General features: G+C 39.3%; 2 protein-coding genes across 2 annotated transcripts; both read right to left on the bottom strand.

The window, feature by feature from the left end:
- Positions 1-6,258: 6,258 nt before the first annotated feature.
- On the bottom strand, positions 6,259-12,787 carry LOC141804369 (uncharacterized). Its single transcript, XM_074688755.1, has 5 exons — positions 12,348-12,787; positions 9,479-9,578; positions 9,271-9,376; positions 8,200-8,458; positions 6,259-8,099 (listed from the first exon to the last, which is right to left on the bottom strand). Exons 1-5 carry the CDS (start codon positions 12,651-12,653, stop codon positions 6,783-6,785), a joined length of 2,088 nt encoding a protein of 695 aa, XP_074544856.1. The 5' UTR covers positions 12,654-12,787; the 3' UTR covers positions 6,259-6,782.
- A 350-nt stretch (positions 12,788-13,137) lies between these two features.
- LOC141803821 (uncharacterized) lies at positions 13,138-18,143 on the bottom strand. Its single transcript, XM_074687836.1, has 6 exons — positions 17,682-18,143; positions 17,148-17,247; positions 16,993-17,063; positions 16,713-16,851; positions 15,234-15,354; positions 13,138-15,143 (listed from the first exon to the last, which is right to left on the bottom strand). Exons 1-6 carry the CDS (start codon positions 17,985-17,987, stop codon positions 13,637-13,639), a joined length of 2,244 nt encoding a protein of 747 aa, XP_074543937.1. The 5' UTR covers positions 17,988-18,143; the 3' UTR covers positions 13,138-13,636.
- Positions 18,144-19,420: the final 1,277 nt, after the last annotated feature.

Here is a 19,420-nt window from a genome sequence, read left to right as displayed (position 1 = left end):
AAACAAAAAACATGGTACAAAAAAGTAAGTTCATGGATCCATGCCTTCTTAAAGCTCTCTGTAAATTACTCATGGAGCTGAGTTCATGCTTCTATCTATCTTTGCTGTTAAAATTATAGCTGAAGTTATGACACAACAGGACGCTCTAAGTTTTTTAGACTGGCTCTGATTTTTAGATTTAAATTCTAACCTGGCAGCAGTATGGATTTTTTGTCCCCTCTCCCAAAATGTATGCTCATTTCTCTAAGATCAAACACATCTCAAGGAGAAAACTTGCTGACACCCCTGACATACCACTACATCTCCACTGTTTTGGATTGACAATGCAGTGCTGTGACACAGGGAACAAATTAATACTTGCCAGTCTGCAGGCTGGGTAGCAAGAGACAAGTGATTGCACCATTGATGAGGGTAATCCAGCACAGATAAGGGCTGGAAGGAGGAGGAGGAGGAGGAGAGGTAAACATCAGAATACAAATGTTGTGTCATTGATAAATACTGTATGACTGCACTCTACATTCCCTGTGAAAAGTCAGAGGAGGGCGCTCTGAATCAATGAAGGGGTAAAGAAGTGAAACTTTAGAGCCGAAGAGAAACACTGAGGAATGTGTTTGCTGAAGCTCCAGAGTAAGACCAAACGTGTTTTGTTGTGGGATCTTGGAACATAGTTTGACAGTTTAATAAATAAAGCATCACACTTTTTTGTTGAGAATATGCTGAGAAGATTGATACCAAACTCGTATATAGACACAATATTTTAAGACAAGGTCAGCATGTGGTTAGCTTAGCTTAGCATTAGGCTAGCACATAGACATGAGGCTGAGATTTCTTTCTTAAAATACAACACTGCTTATTTGGTAAGCAAACCTAAGTTATATCTTGAAAATTGATTAGTTTGATCAGTAAATTCATATTTTACTGCTCTTGGGATGGTTTAACAGGTTACCTGCGCAAATAAACCCAGAAAAGGAAAGCAGCCCAAAAGCAGACAATAAGCACAGCAGCAATGTTTCCTGGGACTTGTTAAGTGAGACAATGTCATTTGGCTCAGGTGCAGTCGTATCTGCTTGGCTTATGACATTTGGTATTTGAGGCTCAGGAGGATGTAACTGATATACCCTTTCTCTTATACTTGTGTTATTTTCCTGCTCTGATTGTTTGTCTGACCTGCATTGTGAAACAAAATGAGCTGATATTCAGGAGCTTAGCATTGTTAAGAGTAGATATGAAGTAATTATTGTTCTCCTGCTGATGGCTGCCAGCTCAAGTCAAAGCATTTCTTTTCTCTATGGTGCAGTCTTCATCTCAAGTCTCAAAGAAACAATAGTTTTCTTTTAACAGAGAGCAACTTTGATTATTTAACTGACAACCCAAAAGGACAACAAATAATCAGAGGCAAAGAAGGAGAGATAAATCTTCAGAGAGGGGAAAAAGAGGGAAAATTATGTGCCCAGCCTTAACCTAAAAAAATAAGTCAATAAATATAGAGGAAATAGCAGCAATGTAATCTATGGGTCGTCAATCAGCTGGCTCTGTTGAGGCTCTCACCAATATCAACATAATCACTGAGGGTGTCTTTATGATATCTGCAAGACCAGAGGTCAATTAAAGGGACTATACACACATCTCATGTGCGATAGTGCTCTTCAGGCCTCTACATCCTCAATCTGCATTGAAGAATGCAAATATGGAAAAATAAAAGAGCTACAACTTCAAACTCCTTCAGCACAGCATTGGTTTTGGAGTGCTTGTGTTTTTGAAATTGTTTTAGCCCCACTGCCTTGTAAAACTGGTCATTATATTTGGCACAGGAGTGACATCTAGTGGTAATCTTATGACTTACAGCTCTAGTTCCTGCTTCTTTGTATTATCAGCATTGTGCAACTACGCTGCCTGTGTTTACAAATTCTAAACTATCGTAAAAATCTAATAATTGAGAAGATAATCCATTGCACCTTGCAGTGCTACACACATTCTCATGCATGTATTCCTCTGTGTATTGTTGGCCTGTTTAAACATGGTAGACTTGGTCCTGGTCCATCACTCCACAAAAGAAAAAAAAACAGTTTTGTTCCCACTGATTCTTTAACCAGTGTTATTACTTAAAATATCCTTCCAAAACAGAAACAATATCTTCAGATTTAAACCAAATAAGTCATCTTGGTTGAACCGTTCAACGTTGAGTTGATGGATGAATATTTTTCTAAATGAGAAACTGTCTCATTTTGAATAACACATAACAGGTTAACATTTTGTATTAATTCTGCTCCACTAATTTTTGTTGTTGTTGTTGTTGTTATAATACACCATTCAAGGCTTTGGCGCAGTCCCACTTTGCTTGGAATAAAGTAATTTACCAAACTGGTGAAATGCAAACAGATTATGCTTTATTTTCTTTTGAACTGGCTAGTGCTGGCTCATAATAAATTGAATATGGAGCTTATTAAAAACAAAACAATTTCAATTAATTAGTTTTTGCTTCCCAAATAAACCCTCCTTGTTTACAACCCACTAAGCAGCTTTGGCTCAGCCTTTTTTTCCAAAGAGTTAATACAAAGAAGTTTCCACCAAATGAAACATGATGGGCCTTGAAACAAGCTCAAACACTACAAATCCAAGCCCTGTGCGCGTGCACACACACACACACACACACACACACACACACACACACACACACACACACACACACACACACACACACACTGAAGAGGAAGATTGAATTGAAGGCAGGGTGATTCATGCAGGGTTTTAATTTAAAGTGGAAACTCAGATATCCCCAAAGGATCCAAAGTAGAAGAGAACCTTAACCTCAGTAAGATATTAAACCCACAAATGTTCCTTCTGAGGGTCTGGAGTTGAGCAGTGTGATCACAGAACTGTAGGAATGTGATTAACCAAACTTTCTTCTCACAAACTTTATATTAGTTTTTGACGAGATGACACAATTTCTTTTTGATTTATTACTAAAAACAAAGGATGGTTCTTTAAAGTCCCACACAAGGTTGTCTTAACTAGCCTATCATCTTAATGTGTGCACCGATGCACGAGTGAACAGACGAATGTGTTATAACAGATTTTAGAGGTATGTTTTATGGGTTTTATCCTTTTTTGGTAACACTGTAGAAATATTTGACTATCTTTATAACCTGGACCTTGAAACGGAGATGAGTGTAGACTTTCAGAGGAGTAACTTGAAACAGCTTTTTTACTAACTGAGTGTAACAGAACTGCAACTTCTCTCTTTACAATGATGAGTCATCAAACAATAATAATAAGCTTTATTTATGCAACAAAGTACTTTACAAAAAAAAAAGAAAATACAAGAAAGAAGGATTAAAGAAACACCACTAAATAAAGGAAAACATCAGAAAAATAAAAACAACTAAAGAATATGAAATCTGATTTTGGAAAGAAGGAAGCTAAACAATCTATAGTGGTCAGTTACGGCGTGTCATTTTAATGGGGGATTAATGAACCAAAACAATCTGAACATGTTTTTGTCTGTGAGTATTCCTGTTCAGTGATTTTGCTCGATGGCTGAATTGATTGTCAAATAAATTGAGTAAGAGAAACACTCCTAAAGAACATAGATGAATTTAAGGAGCTAAAATTGAGAGATCATGTTTTATTTCACACTTCTCAAACCCGTCCCTCTCTTCACTTTCTCACCTTCTCACACCCAATACTCAATAATGAACATCTGATTTTTTTCCCACAGTTCCTCTGACTTATTGAATCAACCTCTGTTATTGCACATCCCTAAATATCGATTTTAAACAATTACTGAAAAGGAGCTCATCAGCTCAGAATTGGGTTAATTAGCTTTTCTCTTTTCTTTTTTTTCTTCTTTGGGTTTCATTTTAGCGCATGTGATCTCTTTAATCTCTTCATATATATATATATATATATATATATATATATATATATATATATATATATATATATATATATATATATATATATAAACTGCTATGTCACCTGCTGCACTTCTCTTCGGCTGTCTTCTGGGTCTACCTGTAGGCCTTTGCCTCTTTTCATTTTATTTTTTTTTAAGTACCTGAACTTAAATTTAAACTGCCTCTTTTGTATTTTATTGTTTTCTTTTACACTGTCAAATCACAAGTCCAAGTCTTCAGTATTCCCATTGTCTCCAGCACCACCTGAGTTATTGAGCAATTTTTGCCTCTTACCCGAATTTTTATCATTCCCAGCTTTCTTTGTGTGGTATCGCTGGACATGACTCTTCAAGCTCATATTGTGATTGAAGCATTTGTATCAGTGCTGACACCATTAAGGCTTCTGCCCTGAGTAAACACGCACGTGGGATTTCAAGTTGCTCTTGGTTTATGTCCTGTGTGCACAACCAAGTGCCTCTGAAGATGATGCAAATCCCTGAACCTCATCCCACAAACTTGACATTGGACCTCTTCTCTGAATCTGGATTTTGACAGGTGAGCGTAGCTTTCTTTACTGCTGGCAAAAAAAATTAGGGCAATGTGGACAGTTGTATGGATTTTCACTACCTTGATGAGTCCACTCATGTTTCAGTTTTTCCCCTATTTTTCTGAAAGTAGCATGGCAGTATTTGCATGAGTAATCATAGGTTTCATTGTGAATTTGTTATGACTTTTCAGAAAGATCGCTGATACATATCTAGTACCACACATGCTACAAGAGAAGGGCTTTATTTTGTGCTGGCATGTATGAGACCTGTGAGGATAAAAACTTCCACACTCTGTGCACAGTTTTTTAATACTCTTTGGAGGGTTAGAAACTCCTTTATCTTCATCTTGGATTTGGTCTTCTGTCATTTCCTGAGAATACGATGGAGACAAGAGTGAAATCCTAGCAGGGGGATATGTCTCCTGTCTAAACATCTCAGAATAATGTAATAACAAGAACATATATAGTGTCTAGAGAGCTCTACACCTTAGTGTGGAGCCTCCTGTCTGCCTGGGCTGGGGTGGTCCCTGTGGTGGCGCCCGCTGCAGCAGTGCGCCATGACTCCTCCTGGTCTGTGCGGCCAATGAAGGTGCTTTACCTCACCTCAGATCTTGGTGCCCAGCCATGTCTCCTCAGCGTGTGTGTGTGTGTGGGTATGTATGTCTGTGTGTATGTCTATGTATGTGCGTGGGTGTGTATGTAACTGTGTAGCCATAGGTATATTTGTAGGGTGGGAGGTTTGGTTTTTTTTTGGTATTCCTTTGTTTCTTTTTTGTTTGGCTTTGTTTTGTTTTTGTTTTTATCCTCTGTTAGGCACTTTGTATTGCAGAATGTATGAAAAGTGCCTCATAAATGAAACAAAGTTAGAGAATATATAAAAAGAATGTGTCTCTTTCTTAAAATCGACATCATGAGGCTTTCATGAGATTCGAAAGTATGGGAATTATGGGCGAAAGTAGATAAGCAAAGCAATACATTGATCTTAATCTTGAAACCTTACCATTCACCCTTATAAGAGCCATTATGCAGTATTGCACTTTAACATGTGCATGTACTTTGAAATGGGACTTGGCACTGGCCTGTTTTCTGTATAACTAATCACGTGATTAGTTGTAAGTTTTAAAAAAGGAGATTTGAAAGCAATGAAACCAAGAGAAAATGATGCTGAGTGCTGTTCAGAAAGAGTTTAGAGAGGGTTTAGATACAGGTGTTACCAAAGCAGACTTACCATACACAGTGGTTTGACACGCACTGATGGGACTGCACCAGACTTCTCTGCATCCTCCCATTCACAGGAGTCGAGTTTATAAAACGGTCTTCTGCAAAGTGCTCCCCACAAATATTCATATCAGTCCAGTTTAAATTTATAAAGCGACGTCCATTCACTTCCATTAGGAACTGGACCCACGCGGGTCTCCTCTCTGGACCATCAGGTAATTCAAACCACTCCACACTGCGAGGTCCTGGTACACATCCAACGACAGGACACACCCTGCTTTCTACTTAGTCCATCTAACTTTAAATGTGGTTTCACGTTGTTAAAAAACTGTTTCCATGAGTTTACTGAACCAAACACGGTAGCAAGTTAATAGTTAGCCAGATTTGCTGGATGCTAGCGGAGTGGGCGGGGCGGGCTTCAAACGACGAGGGTTGGTGTGATGTGCTATCCAACATGTCCCGGTTGAGGTTCAATTTGTAAAAAAAAATACAAAAAAATTACCATGGTGTTCACGTAGGTACTCCACAAAACAAAGCTGCGTACGAAGGCGAAAAATATGATTATGGGAAACAAATAACAGGGGGACAACACACATGTAAAATTTTGTTTAATATCCTTTTTTGACACTTCATCCCACAGTACACAGAATAATGCTTTGTGATCATCCAGACCTTTGTTAACTAGGAATGGGTACCTTTAATATTTGAAAATATATGAAACTGATGCCCAGTACTTGGCTAACGGTATCGGTGCTCAACAGTACCAATTTTCAGTATGTTTGTGTGCCTTTATGTGTTAATAATATGAACTTGTTTGATAATAGAATCTCAAAATTTTCCAGGTTAACATATTTATTTCTAAATATACAAACTTGCAACACTGTCATGTCCAGAACGGGAAATTGCTTACTCTTTCACTCCCTCACAGTCATAAGGATGCTTGCGAATCATGGTACCGATTGATTTCACGTCAATCATTACTCAGTACCACATACAGAATTTAGTCAGTACCTATAAAAGTACCTAATTTGGTACCCATCCCTAGTGTTAACTGGAAAAGGCATGATCCATGTAATTTTGCAGTAAATCTGTCCAGTTTGTTTACAAATCAACCCGTCAAGTTAATCATTTAGCTCTGGGTGACTTTCAGAGTAGGGCAGAGGATTTTTTCTTGGTCTACCCCTGCGTTTTGGTAAGCTCTTACCGTTGTTCTGGCTGCTGTAATCCTTTTCACTGATCGACTTCTTTGGTCTCCCCCTTGGCCCGGCTGTTTTCTTTGTCACTTTCAGTGTCTTTTTCTCTTTGTCCTCAGCTGGATTGAAGGGCATGTCAAAGTCATACAGCTCATCTTCCTCTTCTTCAGTATAGTGTGCTCTCTTTAACTTTTGCAACCTTTGCTTTGGAGCTTTAGTATTTGATTCATCACTCTTCGGCCTTCCAACAGGTCTGCCTGTGCTTTTTTTCTTATACTTAGGTTTCTGTACTACCTCCGGTATCACCTCTTCTTCTGTGTCCTGGTTAGTGTCTAAAGTGCCTAGTCCTAATTCTGAGACGCTTTTTTGATCCTCCTGAGCATCGCCGCCGTCCATGAATGTGTGGTAACGCTGTAGGTGACTCTTCAAGCTCACATTGTGATTAAAACATTTGTCACAATACTGACACTTGAAAGGCCTCTCCCCTGTGTGAAGCCGCATGTGGGATTTCAGGTGGCTTGCCTGGTTGAAGCCCCGTTCGCACACAGAACACTTATGTGGCTTCTCTCCTGTATGCACAGCCAAATGTCGTCGGAGAGCAAGTGGCCAGCAGAATTCAATTCCACAGAAGTGACATTTTAACTGCGGAGGGCCTCTGTGATCCTGAATGTGAGCTCTTCGTTCCTGATTTGTGCCAAATGATTCTGAACAGTCAGGACATTTATAGGGCTTCCCTTCAGTCATGTGGGTGTGCTCATGAGAGAATTTATCAACCTTTGTTTTGAATGTAATATGGCAGAATTTGCACCGGTGCTCATAGTTTGCGTCATGGATTTTGCTGTGACGACTCAGAGCGTGATCCGTTTCAAATCTTTTACCACAAATATTGCAAGAAAAGGGTTTAGTCTTGTGCTCGCATGTGTGAGGCCGAAGTTTGTTGAAAAACTTTCCACAATCTGTGCAGAGCTGACTGTCTTTGGGGGCTAGTATGGGATGACTTTCATCATCCTCGTCATTTTCCCCTTCCTCTTCAGTATCATCTGCCCTGTCTGTGTTCAGTCGAAGAACCCCAGCCAGCAAAGAACTCTTGTTTGGCCTCCAGTCCTCATCTGAATCACTGTCACCTTGATCACAAGATTCATCTGATTCTTCCATGTGGTCGCTCCCTTCGTCACAGGAGTCAATCACAGTAACAATCTCAGGGACCTCTGTGGTACTGCCCTGGGTCTTATCTGTCCGCTTTACCTGTGATATAACAACAAGACCAGCAACAAAAGTTTTTATATCCAGCTCTCTTTGCGGTGAAGCAACTATCTATTATATTTTGTCAATATGCACGTCTTACCTGTTGGGTCTCTGGAGTGACATCTTCACGCTCTGTCAGCTGTTGGTCTTCATCTGTTGGAACACTGGCATTGCTCTGGCTTTTCCACTGGTATGTATACTCACACTGAGAGCACTGTTGGTTCAGGACAATGAGCAGCCCATATGTGATCTTCTCCATTTTCAGTTTGCAGCCACATGATGGGCAGTTGTGGTGGAACAACTGTAGGAGGCGTTTTTCATTCACGACATATTTTCCTTTCATCTGTAGGCGTGCAGCTCTAAAATTTCAACAAAGTGAGATATAAAAAATGTGTAACTTCATGTAACAGAGTAGCAGCAATGAGCCAAAGTCTTAAAGTGATACTCCGCGATGGAACAAGTTGGGTCCTATCACAAGGTTTAGGGCAGAAATTACCCCTACAGCAGTGTTTTTGTGCAGCAGAAGCCCAGGGCGCTCGCACCAAACACCCCCTCCCTGCTCCTCTGCCGGTTTCCTCTGCACTCAGACGGGGCCAATTTTTACTTGACCAAAAACACAAATAAATGGACTCCCACCAAAAAAATCTGATATCGGTCTGCATTCACGCTTTATTTAGAGAATTTTCAGCGCGTTACTTTCACACAAAAACATCCCTGAATATGGCTCTAGTTCTCATCGTGTCTCTTCGTCCTGGCAGACTACCTGCGTTTGTTTAAATCTGGCCATATCTGCGAGCGCCCCGTAGCCAGCTGTGGCTCTGCAGCGATGTAGCGCCGTTTTACGACACGATGAGAACTAGAGCCTTATTTAGCTGTGTTTTTGTGTAAAAGTAACGCGCTGAAGATTCTCTAAATAAAGCGTGAATGCAGACCGATATCCGACTTTTTCGGTGGTAGTCCGTTTGTGTTTTTTGGTCAAGTAAAATATGGCCCCGTCTGAGTGCAGAGGAAACCGGCAGAGGAGCAGGGAGGGGGTGTTTGGTGCGAGCGCCCTGGGCTTCTGCTGCACAAAAACACTGCTGTAGGGGTAATTTCTGCCCTAAACTTTGTGATCGGACCCAACTTGTTCCATCCCGGAGTATCACTTTAAGCACTGGTAAAGATGACTCACTTCTGTCTGATCAAATCAAAATTCTCAGGTTTTGGTTTCTTCTGACCATCAATTGGCTTTTCGGTTGTAAAGATGACTCCTTCTGGGACAGGGCTGCCACGGGAAGCTGCAAATTAAGCCAAAAATGAGCCAAGGGTTTGAGAATTCAGGGTTTAAATAAAGAAGATAGTTTTTGTTATATCTATAGCATTCAATAACATTATATTACCTATTAGATTAATTCCTGATTCTTCAGAACTGGAAGTTGGACTATTGCACGGTCTAACATCATCACGCTGACAGTCAAATTCCACCATTTCCTCAGAGTCCTACACAGATACAAGAATATAAAATTAAGAGTCAAACTACAGTTGTTACTCCCCAGAAACAACACTTAAGAACTATGTGACAATCCATCAGTAGACGGGATGGGAAATAAAGTAATTTGGCACCCTCTATTAGTCACCAAGGTAGCTATAGTTTGACCAGTGCAGTTTCTGGAGAAAGGCTTATAACTTTTGTTAAGGTACACTGAATAAATATACCGTTGTATTCATTTTTTCTGTTATTCAATGAAGCAAACATTTACATTCTAAGAACATGAGTAAAACCGTGCATAATAACTACGTAACCATAGCTGACCCACACTAGTATGCACCTGGGAATGATAAAAAGTAATCTATTATTAATGATCACTTTAGTGTCCAAAAAAACTTAAGAATACTTCTGGGGACGGTATGATGCTACTTTTACAAGTCATAAACTCTGTTAAGGGTCATTCCACTAGAAAAGTGAATTTTCACTTGAAAGCTCTACAGAATCAAGAAAGAAAAGAATTTTATTAACCTTTTCAAACACATTTGGATTACTAATATTTTTCTTAACTGCTCATAAACAATTACCTAATTGATGTCAGTTATATCTTAACAAAACTATGTCACCTCCTCTGAGTAGAAGCCTTAAAAGCATCTGCAACACTTTTATTCACCATTTGTGTTAACGCAACAAGTTGACAGGACACTTTGGGACAGTTGTAATATACTCATTATTTTACAATTTAAGTTTAATTGCATGTTTTAGTCAGCCAGTGTTAATGATTACAACTTAAAAGTGGTACAATGGAGGTTTCCTCCCCCCCAAAAATGTAAATTTCTTGAAAAGATTCGCTGGGAACAGGCTAACTTCACAAATTTGTCAATATAAATCAAGATTTTAACAAAGGAAAATACATCTAGTAATAAAGTTTTTTTTTTCCTTATTAGCTTTACAACCCTCAGAAATAAGCCATTCAAGTAGTTTGAAACTTTTGGGGATAATCTATTATTTGTTGCAGTGGCGCAAAAAGTGGGTATGCACTATATGCGATGCATAGGGGCACTGAGCTAGAGGGGGCGCCAAAGCAATGGGGGAGAAATTATTTTGAGTCTGCATCTTCTGTATTTGACAGCTGTTTGTGTAAACGATACGATCGATAACAGAGGTACAGAGCTATAGAGATAGTAAGAATAAGAGAGAGACAAGAAGTATAGAGATCTCTATTGCTCTGCAGAGGCACGTCAGCACATCACGGGCCAAACCCCATTCGAAAACTAGTGTGTTTTTATTATTAGCAGTTTGTAGACCACATCCACATTCATCTACACCTAGGTGACCACTATATTTATTTTTAAGATAATTCAGCACTAGTTCAGCCTGTCAAATCATCTGATCAAAGCCAGTTTATTTACTTTTATCCACAGCGGAGAGCGCACACTTTTTTTTTTTTTTGAGTGCCTGGCTCATCAGCTGGCCTGGCACTCATGTGACTCGAGGTCCTCAAGTAGTCCCATCATCGTGACACGTGCTTTGTTTTCAGCTCATATACTAATTTTAGTGTACCCGTTCCACGGAAAACAAGTTACAGAGAGCAGGGCAAACATGTCCCAGAGATAAAAACAGAATACACTGGAATCAAGCTAGCCTTTGGTGTAAAAAGTATACATTTTTGTTTGGAAAATGCTGATTTCACATCATTAAAAGATACTTAAAAAAATACACATCTTGTGTGACTTACTGGAAAACGCATATTTGACCACATAACTCCTGTCCTGGCTTCCTTGCGCTGTCTACCAGTTGCTTTTAGAATTGATTTTAAAATTTTATTGCTCGTTTTTAAAGGTCTTAATGGCCTAGCCCCCCAGTACCTGACTGAGCTTCTGGATCTCTATGTCCCGACCAGGACATTGAGATCCTCGGGGCAGGTGCTATTGGTCCCCCCAAAAACAAAACTTAAAACTAAAGGTGACCGGGCCTTCACGGCGGCTGCTCCTCGGCTCTGGAACAGTCTGCCTGAGCATATCCGCTCTGCCAGCTCAGTTGAGGTTTTTAAATTTCTTTTAACGACTCACTTCTTTTCCCTGGCTTTTAATCAAAGTTGAGTGCACATCTTAGATTTTATTTTTATTTTATTTTATTTTTATTCGTTTTATGTGTTTTTTTGTGTTTTAATGTATTTTAATGAATACAGACAGACTTTTGCTTATGTTTTAGATATTTCTTCGGTTGTTTTAAATGTGCTCTATAAAAAAAGTTTGAGTTGAGCTGAGTTGAGTTGACTTGTAGCCTTAAAAAAAATAAATAAATAAATAAATAAAAATGTAAAAAAAAAAAAAAAAAAAAATTTTGGACATCACCTATCCCAAAATCCATACACACACATTCACATATATATATGGGGGGGGGGGCGCGCACACCTGTCATGTGTCTGCATACCCCCCAGAAAGTAGGTAGCTGCGCCCCTGATTTGTTGAATAAATGTATGGTGTAATATCTCCGCAATAGATAGTGTACATTTCAGGTAGAGTGGCCTTTAAATGTTTACCCTCAGGACCTTCAGTCTGCTGGATGATCCCATCTGGGTCCCCCTGTATCCCCACACCGCTCACTATCCATTCAGTTCATTTGCATCAGTTAAACGAAGATAGGGTCAGGTTGAAGTTGAAGAGTGACGACTCAATATGAAATTGTACTGCGTTGTCATTCTGCTTTGTAAATAAAATAAGACTGTTTATTGGAACGAGTCTGTTGTATTTTGACTATTTCAGCCCCCAAATACTCACCCCACGTTTCGAGCTCCCTAGATGTGGCTCAGGTTCGTCTGTCTCCGCCTTGATGAACAGCGATGGGACTGCGCTGGGCTTCAACGTTAACTCTGCCTTTTCAGTCAACCCCGTGAAGTTTTCAAAACAGTCCTCTTTAAAGTGCTCGATACAAACTGTAATGTCAGTCCAGGATGATTCTTTAAAACGCTGTTTGTTGACCGAAGCGAGGAACCGAACCCACTCCAGTCTCCTCTCGGGATCCTCCGGTAACTGAAAGCGCTTCGCATTGCGAAGGACCGAATCACACCCGACGACCGAGCACATGCTGCGTATAAATCCTGCAACATTAAATGTCGTTGTGCAGCCCTGAACGTGAAAGAAACTCTGTTGTCTTTTAAAACCAAATTTCTTTTTCAGTCATCAGCTATGAGGGAGCCATTTCTGCTACAACAGTGGGCCAAATGGGCGGGTCTTATCACGGGGTACGCGTGATTTAACATCGAGCGTATCCCTGCTAAAACAGGGTCAAACCCATCAAACCACGATAACCGTGATAAAATGCTCTAATAGGTCAAACATGATGTATTTTTGGAAACTGGGTCACTCAGCAGGTTGCTAACTTTATAAAAATATTTGTAACACTTAGCTTGCAGCATAATAAATGTTCAAAATGATGTCTTAGTTTTGTGCTTTTGAATCAATAAATATTTTTCTATTTTAGCGCAGTTGTTGAAAGGCATGGATGTAACCGTCACACATTATAAGACAGGAAGAAGCTTTATTGATACCAAAAGAGGAAATTTAAAAGATTTCTTTCAAGTACAAACACTGGTCGTGCCTTCTAAATTAGCCTTAGATACACAGTAACACATAAATACCTGAAATTATTCTATACAAAGTCCAATATTTCTGCACTTTGCTTGAGGAATGGTTTTTTATGTGAAAAAAAAAAACATTTCAACACCATGGTGTGAGAACTTTAGCAAATATCTGTAGATATTCAACACCAAATACTTGTACCTTAACTGTATTAAACATCTCATAGAGGTATATCTAAAAAAATATGCTCCTTTAAAGAAAAATCGAACGCATGAGTAGGATGCAACAATTGGTGCATGAGGAAAGTCTTTAAAAACCCACGATGAAAATTTTCAGATTATGTGCCTACACTACTAAACTAAACGTGGTTTAATCTTCTGTGAAACTAGTTGTGTGTGTAATGACTTCTCCATGTAGTTTTATCATTTCTATATATCATTGATGACTTCAAGAACAGCATTTCAGATTTTATTGGGCCTTTCAAAGTTCTAACTTCTTTTCTCACAGGTGGTCAACCTGGGTCCAAATCTGACATTCAACAGTTTTTTACTCTTTTTTGCTCTTGCTGTATAATTCATTGTCTGCTTGCCTCCTCCTCCTCCTTCTTCTTCATCTGTGTCATACAGGAACATGTCACTTTCACTTGGCTCCTCTTCACTCTCTGTTTCATTTACTTTTTTTCTTTTTACCTTCTGCCCCCGTTTGTGAGTCTCATTATTTGTTTTCTGGCGATTTGTGGATCCTTTAGGTCTGCCTCTTCTTTCAATCTTAGGTATGTTTATTTCCTCTTGTTGTACCGTGTCCTGTTCCTCCTCTGCATTGTCAGGAGTACTAACTGTGGGGCTTGAAGTTTTGTTTTGACTGCTGTTGATCTGCTCTCCTTCAGGAGTGGACGGGTGGTAACGCTGTAGGTGACTCTTCAAGCTCACATTGTGATTAAAACATTTGTCACAATGCTGACACTTAAAAGGCCTCTCCCCTGTGTGAAGCCGCATGTGGGATTTCAGGTGGCTTGCCTGGTTGAAGCCCCGTTGGCACACTATACACTTGAATGCTTTCTCTCCTGTGTGCACAGCTAGGTGCCTTTGAAGACCACAGTTCTCCTTGAATTCCATCCCACAGAAGTTACAGGACAGGCCTCTGTGGGTCCTCAGGTGGACTCTTCGCAGCCTGTATGTGGCGAACATCTCTGAGCAGACAGGGCACTTGTAGGGCTCTCCGTCAGTGCTGTGAGTCTGCTCGTGAGCGATTTTATCCAGCTTTGTCTTGAATGTTACGCAACAGAATTTGCACGGATGCTCGTAGTTTTCATCATGGATTTTGCTGTGCCACCTTAAAGAAATCTCATTGGTGCATCTTTTCCCACAAATATTGCACGAAAAAGGTTTTGTTTTGTGCTCACATGTGTGATGCTTAAGCTTACTATAAAAACTCCCACAGTCTACGCAAAGCTGCCTGTGGGCAAGCTCATATACATCATCGTCATCGTCATCGTCATCATCATCATCATCGTCATCCTCATCCTCATCATTTTCCTCCTCTTTAGAGTCACCTCCCTTCTCTGCGTTATCTTGACACTTTTTACCGAGAAAATGCCCGCTTGGATTCCAGTCCTCATCTGAATCATCACCACCTTTAATGCTGGATTCCATTGATTCCTCTGTGAGGTCACTCTCCCCATCACTTATACTCACATCCACACTCTGAGGGATCTCTGTGGTACTGCTGTGCTCAGCCTGTTGGGTCTTTAAGGGGCCTTCTGTGGCTCCTGTCAGCTGTTGATCCTCATCTTTCTGGACACTGGCATTGATCTGGCTTTTCCATTGTCTTCTGTAATCACACTGAGGGCACTGTTGGCTGACAAGTATGAGCAATCCATGAGTGGCCTTCTCCATCTGAAGTTTGCAGCCACATGATGGACACTTTGGGTTAAATAACTGCAGGAGCTGTTTTTCATTCACGACATACATTCCTTTTCTCTGGAGAGATGCAGCTCTGGGGAAAAAAGAATGCAGATGTAATAATGCTAAATCAAAAAACACATCAGAAGCAAACAAAATAAGGGAAAACTTGTGGAAATCTTACTTTTCTCTGATCAAATCAGCATTCACATTATCTGGTTGCAGATTGTCATTTATGGACAAAAAAGCATTTGAAGTATCAGCTGCAGGCGAGACTCCAATCCGGACAGGGTTCTTTTTAGGAGCTGAAAAATAAATTGGAATCATGAATTCAAAGTTAATAGATAAAAATGTATAATTACGCAATAATGTGTGAAACATTAAAACAGCTGATGATTAGCTGTATGTGACAAGAGCCATGCTGATATTCAGTAAAACAGCACTTCTGTCAGTGTGTTTTCTAAACTTGATGAATCCTATGTGGCTTTCTGTTTTTTTATCCTCTCTTGCTTTTTTAATGTTTTGATGTGTCTTCATTTTGTCCTCAAAGTATTGGAATAGGATCAAATTAACCAGACTCTATTCAATGGGCTGATATGGTGACAGTGCCCAGCAAAGGGATGGGAATCAAAAATAGGTTCCTGTTGAGAATTGATAAGAAATGTTTCAATCCATCGATATCATTAGCCTTTGTGCTTAACGATTGCCTTATCAATTCTTTACATTGTGCCGGAGCTGCGAGGCCATATGTTGACTAGTCTGCTGCAGCTTTCTTAGCTTAGCAGTTAGATAACGTTTCCCAAGAAAACTCTGATTCAGGATTTTCAGCTTGAAGTTTTGATGAAGAACTGACTTCATAAAGAAATGCACATTACTCTCTCTCAGGAGATTCACATTCAGTGCATTCGAAATGGTATGGATCACCTTATTTACCAAGATAACAAAATACCGCAAGCTTGATGCTAACGAATATAGGTAAACTGCATTGATATGCTAGCAGTAGCATACATCAGTATAACTTCAGCTTCAGAATAGAATTTCAACTTTCATCACAGAAACATATCACATCAACTCTTTGTAAAAAATTACCTAGAATTTAAAATGTCAAAAGCTAACAGGCAATTGAAAGGCTCATGGCTGACTTCATTACTACGGAAAGCTTCCAGACAACTTAAACCATTGCTATAACCACTTTGAGACACTAGATGGCCTACTTGAATTATTATATATTACAACACAGAACATCAACATCACATTGTGTGCAGTTTTTACCTGTTTCTTTATAATTATGCCCAGAAATATCCAGGCTTAGGGATAAATTACATTTTATTCACTTACAGTATAAACTCAATTAAATGTTGTTGACACAGAAAACCTGTAAAGCTACTTTTTGTACCAAGAAAACTCACAACAGGAATTGATAAGGGAACCAATAAAGAATAAGGTCAATAAGCAGAATCGATAAGGGCATCGGTATTGACAGAATATTATCAATTCCCATCCCTAGTGCAGCATCTGTCAGGCTGCACCCCTGGCAATGGCCTGGTGGCCTCAAGAGAATATCTGCTATTGTAGAATATGAGACCTCATATTTCCTTAGGTCACAAAGTCAGCAAATCTGCAAGATACTATTCATGTACTTGAACAAATAACACAAGTTTACCCAATGAAGCTGGCTTTGGTTCTTCTGAGCGGGAAATTGTACTATCAGCTGGTTTACCGAAAAAGCTTCCACAATGTGCACAGAGAAGCTCGTTGGCCGGATCACAATGAGGGCAAACTTCTGTTGTTTCTTCAGGCTCCTAGAGAGAGACAGTTTAAAAAAGAGAGTACTTAAATCATTTTTTACCAAAAGCATCACAGAACACATTGGGGTACAATTAAATTATATATGATATTACATAGGTTTGTGTGCAAACTGACAGTACAGTGCCTTTACTCACCAACTTGATGCAGTGGGATACCTCAGTCTCACTAGAGCGTGAGTTAAGCCTTGGGGCTGGGTTACTTTGAGCTGTTAAAAACAAACAGTAATCATTAATTACAGTCGAAATAAGGAATAACGTACTTTATTTTACTGACTCTCACGTGATGTTACCATTTGAGGTGGGCTTCTTTGGTTCCTCTTGCCGGACTGGAGCATCATTTCTGGATTTCTGCTGATCATGCTTTGCTACACCTGTGTTTTCCAGGGGCTTCTACACAAAAACACGACATTAAAAAAAAACACTTAGACAGAAAATCTATTAAGATTTTTGGAATTGTATTGGATGTAAATATTTTCTGTTTCAACTGACTCTATAATGTATGTGCTCAACCACTGGATGTCATAAATCAGAAAATGTGAATACAGGGCATCTTGCAGCGATTTTGATACGAGTATGTCTTAGATATTCATAATGAAGTAATAAACACAGCTTCAATACTTTGATCAGTGTTTTTTTCATTCATCTGAGCAACTCACTTTGCCGAATAAATGTATAATAATATAGAATAATCCTGCTTTGCATCTACTATACATCATACACATACTTCATCCCCTGGAGGACGTACGAAGAGCTCCTGGCTAGCAAAACATTTAATTTCTGTTTTCTCACTTATCATAGGTTTAAGATGCACACAAGTTACCCACCTCATTGTTCTGGATCTCCAGATGTGACCCGGGATCTTCAGGCTCTAACTTAATGAATATAGATGGGACTGCCCTGGGTTTTAACTTAATCTGGACTTTCCCTGTCGGTCCCAAATGTTTCACCAAACAATCATCTTTAAAATGTTGAATACAAATACACATATCTGAACAGGACGACTCTTTAAAACGCTGATCGTTGACTGTGGCGAGAAACTGAACCCATTCCAGCCTCGTCTCTGGATCCTCTGGTAACTTGAACAGCTGTTCATTGCGACAGCCCGAATAGCATCCAACGACCGAACACATACTGAGTTTGACCTGTTTCTACGCAGGCACGAATTTCAAAGCTGCACAAAAGCAGCGCAGAAATATAAAAATCATCACACCACCTGGAATCAACTTCGATGTTGTGAGTTCAGATTTTTCCCAACGTAGCGGATACACAACCTAGCCCAATCGTCCCCTGATTGGCCACTCATCGCTACTTCCGTTTGGTACAAGGTTGTGATTGGTTAGATTAGGCATAATAACAGCAAGGAGGCCAATCAGAGTCAGAGGCGGGCACGTGACGTATTCCCGGGGTTCTTGAGCCGGGTAAGCTTGATTCTGTATACAGCATAAACCGGTGTTTTGCTACACATGGTTGTTAGCTAACTCCAGCCTAAAAATATTGTCATGTAGCTATGTTGTTAGCACGACACACGTTTTGAACAAATATTTGAAGACTTCAGAAAAGTAATAATGTCTGTTATAACTTTGTAGGACTCCGCTGATGATTGCATGGCCAAACACTGCGCCCTGACGTAAGGCGTTTGTTTATAATTTCTACAGTGTGGGATCCTAGCTGTCTCAGGTAAGAAGAAATAATCTGCCAAATTATTTAAGTACAACGTAGATAGGTCAAAAAACTGGTTGATAATATTTAAATATATATATATATATATATATATATATATATATATATATATATATATATATATATATATATATATATATATATATATATATATAAATACTAATGTTAGGACCTGGGATGTCCAGCAGGTGGCGCTGTTAGACTTCAAAAGTTTTTGCAAACGTGACTTGCAATCGCTCAGTAATAATAATAAATTTTAAAAGTTGTGTGTGTGTGTGTGTGTGTGTGTGTGTGTGTGTGTGTGTGTGTGTGTGTGTGTGTGTGTGTGTGTGGAGGGTTAAAAATTTAAGAAATATTTGAATAATAATTATAATTAAAAAAAAAAACATAAAGTAGTTTATTTATGGAATCAAAATAATCAGCAGCTGTTGTGTTTAAGATTGTTTTCTTAAATCCCACAAATTTCACAGTGTAAAATTTGTGATGGCATTTAGTTCGGTAAAAACTTAACAGATCTCCATGTGAAAGAATACATCTTGTCCAAAAGGTGGTGCTAAGAGCTACAGCGCCTGCTGCATGACTCATTGAATCCTGTCTTTTTGCTGTTTTTCCCCCCAATCACCAGGAGCCCAAAATGAGAAATATGCTTGGACAAGCTTGGAGTAAATATAAATCTCATGGTCTCTCTGGTTACATGGTCTTTAACATTTAGCACAAATATTTTTGTGCTACTTCTAGTGGAACATTTTGGGTCGATGAAAAAAAAAACACATACAAACCAACTCAACACCCAGGATACATTTTATAAACAGAGTCATCTTTGTGGTTTTTACACATATGGCCCAGTCTTTCCAGCAAGCTTGTGCAATAGGTGTTACTAAGA

This window comes from Halichoeres trimaculatus, unplaced genomic scaffold (genome assembly GCF_033239565.1).
Source record: "Halichoeres trimaculatus isolate MK-OKI-2021-1 unplaced genomic scaffold, fHalTri1.1 fHalTri1_scaffold_15, whole genome shotgun sequence".
Classification (NCBI taxonomy): domain Eukaryota; kingdom Metazoa; phylum Chordata; class Actinopteri; order Labriformes; family Labridae; genus Halichoeres; species Halichoeres trimaculatus.
This window is presented reverse-complemented; position numbering and strand designations above follow the sequence as displayed.

Excerpts from the sequence above, each read along its gene's own strand:
- LOC141804369 (XM_074688755.1), bottom strand. The coding sequence starts at position 12,653 with ATGTGCTCGGTCGTCGGGTGTGATTCGGTCCTTCGCAATGCGAAGCGC. Across the intron at positions 8,459-9,270 it reads TTTGATTTGATCAGACAGAA|AGCTGCACGCCTACAGATGA; the intron begins GTGAGTCATCTT and ends TTGAAATTTTAG. Across the intron at positions 8,100-8,199 it reads TCACTCCAGAGACCCAACAG|GTAAAGCGGACAGATAAGAC; the intron begins GTAAGACGTGCA and ends GTTATATCACAG.
- LOC141803821 (XM_074687836.1), bottom strand. The coding sequence starts at position 17,987 with ATGTGTTCGGTCGTTGGATGCTATTCGGGCTGTCGCAATGAACAGCTG. Across the intron at positions 16,852-16,992 it reads TATCCCACTGCATCAAGTTG|GAGCCTGAAGAAACAACAGA; the intron begins GTGAGTAAAGGC and ends GTCTCTCTCTAG. Across the intron at positions 15,355-16,712 it reads ACCAAAGCCAGCTTCATTGG|CTCCTAAAAAGAACCCTGTC; the intron begins GTAAACTTGTGT and ends TTTATTTTTCAG.